This window comes from Asparagus officinalis, chromosome 2 (genome assembly GCF_001876935.1).
Source record: "Asparagus officinalis chromosome 2, Aspof.V1, whole genome shotgun sequence".
NCBI classification, from domain to species: domain Eukaryota; kingdom Viridiplantae; phylum Streptophyta; class Magnoliopsida; order Asparagales; family Asparagaceae; genus Asparagus; species Asparagus officinalis.
In genome coordinates, this window is record NC_033795.1 from 11,405,234 (window position 1) to 11,411,559 (window position 6,326).

A 6,326-nucleotide genomic window follows, 5' to 3' on the forward strand; every position below is an offset into this window, starting at 1 on the left:
GTCAAATACATGTACGACTAAAAGGTGAGATATTTTGGTCAAACTCCCAATTATAGGCACACTAAGAACAATTCGGAATCAATCACACTGAAAACCAAAGTCCCAAGTTAAAGGTCGCACTTTCAGAAACTTATTCCAAAGCGGGAATATCCCCTAAGAGAGGTGGAGAAAGCAGAGGGAGGATACTCTTTAAATATAGCGCCAAAAGCATTGCATATTGTATGCCTGAAAAGAAGTGTTAGAGCCCATAAATTACCCATGATGGTGATGTGTTGGGAGTCGGACCCTCTTCTGAAAAAAGTATGCTATTGTTTGTGGACTTGCAGGTGGGTTTACATACGGTTTAGGTTAATGGCATGAACTGATTGGATTTCTGTTTTGGCATAACCATATGAATCAGATTACTCAACATATTCTGCAGTATTACATCTCATATTGAGGGTGTTGCATTTCAAGCGTGTGGATGCTTTTATGAAGTTTTTTCATGCAAACTGTAGACAGCTGGTTTCTTGTCAAGGAGTTTTCCTGCATTTTCCTATTATTTGTGTTGTAATATAAACATAATCTATGTAATCATGTCTAAGATTCTTCTTGAGCTTCCCCAGACCCTTATCAACGCTTCCAATAAGTGGTTAATGTTGTTAGTTTGTTACATGATGCAACTCCCATAAGTGGTTAATGTTGTTAGTTTGTTACATGATGCAACTACTATCAGGTTGATTGATTGTTCCTATCTGCCTTCCTGATTCCAAATGCAGATAGTGCCCAGTAGATTATTCTCATTATTTCTTTCAGGTTTTCATAATCTGACTTTTATTCCTTCTGTCTTGCATCCAGACCAGATCGGGCTTACTCCAGAAGAAGTTATATCTAAAATTATGGCTAATCCTGATGTTGCTATGGCATTTCAAAATCCAAAAGTGCAAGCCGCAATCATGGAAGTATGTTTTCCTATTACTACCTTTTCCTATATCATATTGCAACTTTTGGCTCTGCTGACACATTTTTCCCATTTGCAGTGCTCACAAAATCCCCTAAGTATCACAAAATATCAGAATGATAAGGAGGTGAGATGTTAATGTATTAATTTCTATTCATAGGCCAGAGATATTTATTCTCTTCCAATTTGGTTCTTTGCTTTATATTATGCGTTGTGAAAGCAAATACTGTTGAACAACTTCACCAGAAGAGCTTAAGTTCTGGGTTTTATGTCCTCTCCAAGTGAAGCAATCCTGACACTTTATTGGATTTTACACCCCATATCTAAATAAGCAATCTTAATTATACATGTAGAAGTTACTTGCAAGTTGAATGAAATAAACATTCTCCTAGAAAGCATGAATTGGCAAGCAAATGGAAGGCCTTGGAAGGGACAATAACTGGAGTGAGTAATATAACTATTTTTGTAAATTATTAAGGGCAAGGTTTTAAATTTCTTGCTCACGTTATGGCTATGGCCTCATGAATAGTCTAAATCCATAAGTTTGAGCTGATAGGCTGTTGGCCAACAAAATTGAAGAATCTATCCTATATCTTCACTAAGTTTTCTGGTAGATATGGGATGGTTGCTCTGTAATGCATAAGCTTAATATGCAACTTCTATCGGGCTATACTGTCGTCCCCTGTTGTAGGAATATGACATCAATCCAGAGCGCTAACAAATTGGTTATTGTTTATATGGCTCTTTCTCAATTTAGATTTATTTTTCATTGCGGACCTGGAAAATGCGACATGACCATAACAATTTTTAATTCTAATTGTCGTGGATAATAGTTCAACAATCTGTATACTGCACAATGCATATATAGTTAATCGATTACTCAGAATTATAAAAAGGTTATGAAAGCCTGTTAATAATTTGAACTAGTCATATGCAAGTTTCTCAAACTGTGATTGTAGAAGCTTTGAGGGCCTACTACTACGAAGCTAGTGTTGGAAGTTCGGGCATTGTATAGCGGTCACTTTTCTATAATAACTATCTTTAACAAATTTTAAAATGTTTATAGGGTCAAAGAACCTGTAAGATGTTTATGTGGTCATTAACATGACTTATTATTAATGACTTATGGAAAATTAAGAAATTTGTTAACCATGCCCAGCATATTGAGTAATCACAGTAACGTAATTGTAGACTAGTGATCAATTTTTCATGGAAAGTAAACCTTTTGAACAGTTTTATGTGGAAGTAAGATTTGTTTAGGTTTCACTTGTCTATTTTATGGGTTATTTATATATTAGATCCTCAAATCTTCAATTATTCCATATTATCACTCAATCTATGAAATTGCTCATTAGTCTCTCAAATCCTAGTGTAATAGCAGTTTGGTCCCTCAATGACCAAAATACCATCAGCTAGTATTTTTTTTAAAGTTTATTTGCAATTTGGCACTCTAAAGTTTACACCTTTTAAACTTTGATATCCCGAAGTTTTTTTGACACTATGATACCCTGAAGTTTACACCTTTTCTAACTTTGATACCCAAATTTTTTTACACTTTGATACCCCAAGATTTTTTTTTACACTTTGATACCCCCAAAGTTTACACATTTTTTAACGTACATACTCCAAAGATTCAACATTTTTTAACATCCATACCTCAAAGTTGCACATCTTAAACTTCGATACCCTAAAGTTTGGGGTATCAAAGTGTCAAAAACAAAACTCTGGGATATCAAAGTGAAAAAAGTTTCATAACAAAAGTGTTAGGAAAAAACTTTTGAGGTATCAAAGTCATAAAAGATATAAACTTTAGGGTGTCAGTGTCAAAAACTTTGGGGTAAAGCTATAAACTTTAGAGTACTAAAGTGCAAATAACTCTCTTTCGGAAATGGGTTTTAAGAGAGAAATCATAAGTAAGGGGTATTTACTCATTGGGGGACCAAATTGCAAGACCCCTTAGACTTTGAAGGACTAATAGGCAATTATTGAGATTTGAGGGACTAATATGGAATTATTGAAGATATGAGGGATATATGTCTAAATAACTTTATTTTTTCATATACATACAAATTTGTATTTTCCCCTTTAAGATTCAGTTAGCTTTTATACCATTAACTGTAAAACAATAACATTACATGTATAATCTAGCGCTCTGAAATTCTGACTGCGTGACTTTTCATTACACAGGTTATGGATGTGTTCACCAAGATATCAGAGCTCTTTCCAGGAATGATGGGTTAGTGACTTGTTACGGTGAAATACCAACAATTTTGAAGTTTCAGTGTGGTCAATTTATGTGACAAGCAGCTAAAGGTTCTTACTTCGTTACTCCTCTCTTTACTGAAATTTATTGTAATGTATGTCATCAAGACTTTCAAATCTTCTCTTGCAACGGGTTTGGGTTACGGGGTTTTATTTACCCCCTTCACTGTTAGTAAAAGTGTAAATGTTTATCAAAATGCATCATATCCGTGTACTGAGTTCGATTATCTTCAAAGCAGTGTCCCAGAAGCCACTAGTATCAGGAGTTTTAGACAGGGATATCATAACGAGACAATTAAGAGTTGTGCTACTATTGTACAACAAGACACAAAAATGTGGAGTTTTTTTTTTCAAAATTGCAATAAGAAATTATGAATTTGTTAGCATAGTACAGTTCTTGTAGTTAGCAGTTTCCTTTATTGAGTCCAGTACTCTGGGGCACGTGATACGTGCATAAGTAAAAAATGTGAGGGCATTTGGGAATGGTTTTTGCGAGAGCGGGAGCATTTGTGTTGATTCTCAAACGTCAAGCATTTTCGTTCGTCTTTTGCAAGTGAACGTGCTTCTTTTAATATTTTGAAATGCGAGGATATTTTTGGTATCTCTAAAAACATTGACACACAAACCAAAAAGATGGGCTTTTCTTAAATATGTAATATAGATTTCAACGGACGAAGGCCCTAGCAAACTGCTCATATGCCACCAATACAAATTGACGACCGCCCTCAAAAGTGGTATGATAATTTGTTATGTCTTTCCTAGTTGCCCTCCCCAGTGCAAGTGGTATAATAAGCTGTGATAAGGCCGATGTAGTTAGTAGTTAGTAGTTTCACTTCTCAATTACAAGAGAAACAGAAAGTGGGGTCACTTTGTGATACTTGATCTGCTTCCCATTCACTTTTAAGAGTTATGGAAAAACCTTGGATTGTAGTTCCAACAAGTTCGCCCGTCTACTTTAGTCAACCGTATATAGATACGAAGATGCTACATAGCGTTGAGTCCTTGTGACAACTAGGATAAGGGTCTGTAAATCCTATTCTGATATTCGTTCCTCTGGGCTTGCGGACATCATCGAATCCAACGAGGACAGCAACGGGAATCCTTGAACTGCGGTTCCTAGTTCTTTTGTTTCTTTTGGTTTTTAGCTATTCATAGCATCGTGTTAGTATTTGTATATATCTTCTAGACATCTACTAGTGATTGGTTTTTTTACTCCATCTCGGAGGTGTTGTTCCAATCACCAGTAGATATCTACTTTTGTAATACTTTTTCTTTTGCACTTATATAACTTATCTATGGTAGGGCACTTTGCCCTATTTTTACATTAAAAAAAATCCTATTCTGATATTCGAACAATAACCTTTTTAAATCCTTTGTACCTGCACAAAAACGTAAACAAAGTCCATAAAATCTGATCCAGTGCAAGAATAAGAAACCTCCACATCTAAAATCAGTTGCTGAATACATCAGTTTCTTTACGTCAAGTCACTCGGATTACATCATCATCATCATCATCAATACAAACTAGTTTCAGAATTCTTAGTATGCCAGCTTGAAAGGGGCAGCATTCTTCAAATTACTAATTATATCTTCCACGGACCCAACACTAGCACCGACAGATATCAACAGACAAACCAAACTCAGACCCTGCAACCAAATCCATTTAGGCGCACCCCTCTGAATCTTGTTCTGAGATAGGTGCATGCTCACCGGGAAATACACCGACAGAGGCCAGAACCCCAGGGCTCCGATGAGGCCCAACATGGCGTTGAAGAAGGGAAGGAGCATCGCTACGAGTGTTGTGAAGAGGATGAAGATTGTACGGAGGACGAGCTTTGAGAGCGTGAAGCTCAGGGGGCCGGATTTTGTCAAGGGGAGGTGGATTGTGTATGTTGTGTGGATGAACTTCGCTTCTGGCCATTGGGATGCAATTCTCTTTTCGAACTGGGCGAATATTGGTTGCGCGTAGACCTGTATCGATTGTCGCATGTTATGTTAAAGCATTTGATCAATCAATCAAAAAAAAAAAAAATCTCGCCTACTAATGCTTGACTTCTTCCTAATGCATTTTTATTCAGTGAATCATTGTTACTGTATACAATCTTCGAAAGCAAGTGTCGAACAACCCATAAACACGCCAAAGCATTGAAGTTTTGATTAGTGTTGAGGATTGTAATTTCATACTCTTAACCTTCTCTGAAGGTTGAGCGCCATTTGTATGGATCGAAATCTACCATCTAAGCCTCATCTAGCAGTAACAATTTGTTTCTAAATCTGTTTTAAATCTGTGACAAGTGGGATTTGAAGCTGGGCTGTTTTGATACCATGTCAAAACTCTAAAGTTATGGCGAAGATTGTGGCTGTTATTTTACACTCTTACGAGAAGAATAAGTACGAACACATGAATGCCATTATTTTTAGAGAAACTAATTAATTACCCAATGGTCTCAGACTCTCGGTTCATTTCATTAATGGTACAACAAGGGGACGTCTATTCTTGGATAGTGCACAAATCCTCCAGTTCACTAATCCAAATATGATCTCTCTTTGATGCGCATTAATTTCAATCTATGAGTAGAAATCTAAACTCACGCCGTTGTAGTAATTTTTTAATAAAAAAAATATGTTCTAAATTTGTGGGTAGTAATCTGAGTTGCTCCGATATCATATTAAAGAATCATGTCACTATACTCAAATTTCAAAATTGTGGTGAAAGTCGGAGGGTTACTCTTCTAATAAAGGAAATACAAATATAGACACACGGCGTTACATCATTTTCAAAGAAATTAAGTATCTCATGGTCTCAGTTCGTTGCATGAATAGTACCGCAAACCGATGTCTATTCTTAGATAGTATAAAGATCCTCCAATTCACTAGTCCAAGAACAGATATCGCTTTGATGCACCATTACTTATTAATTACAGTCGCAGGACCACTGAACATGATCTATAGTATTTGAAGTTTTACCTGGTAAGCTCCAGCTAGGTGAATGATGATGCATATGTTTGCCATATCGACGAGCCAAAATGGTTCATAGAAACCGAATCCGGTAAGGATGTTGCCGGGAGCATCATTTCCGAAGGCGGCGTATCCGGTGCACCCGATAGCAAGGTAGAAGACAGTG

At 36.4% G+C, this 6,326-nt stretch overlaps 1 protein-coding gene and 1 pseudogene across 1 annotated transcript in view; one reads left to right on the forward strand and one right to left on the reverse strand.

Moving 5' to 3' along the window:
* The window catches only part of LOC109830260 (protein TIC 40, chloroplastic-like), a 20,180-nt gene extending 16,590 nt beyond the window's left edge, over nucleotides 1–3,590 (forward strand). Inside the window, exons 12-14 of the mRNA XM_020397474.1 lie at nucleotides 838–941; nucleotides 1,020–1,067; nucleotides 3,128–3,590. Of these exons, the coding sequence (XP_020253063.1) occupies nucleotides 838–941; nucleotides 1,020–1,067; nucleotides 3,128–3,181 (206 nt within the window). The 3' untranslated portion in view covers nucleotides 3,182–3,590. The remainder of the gene's footprint in view (nucleotides 1–837; nucleotides 942–1,019; nucleotides 1,068–3,127) is intronic.
* LOC109830261 overlaps nucleotides 4,623–6,326 on the reverse strand; it is a 5,048-nt pseudogene continuing 3,344 nt past the window's right edge.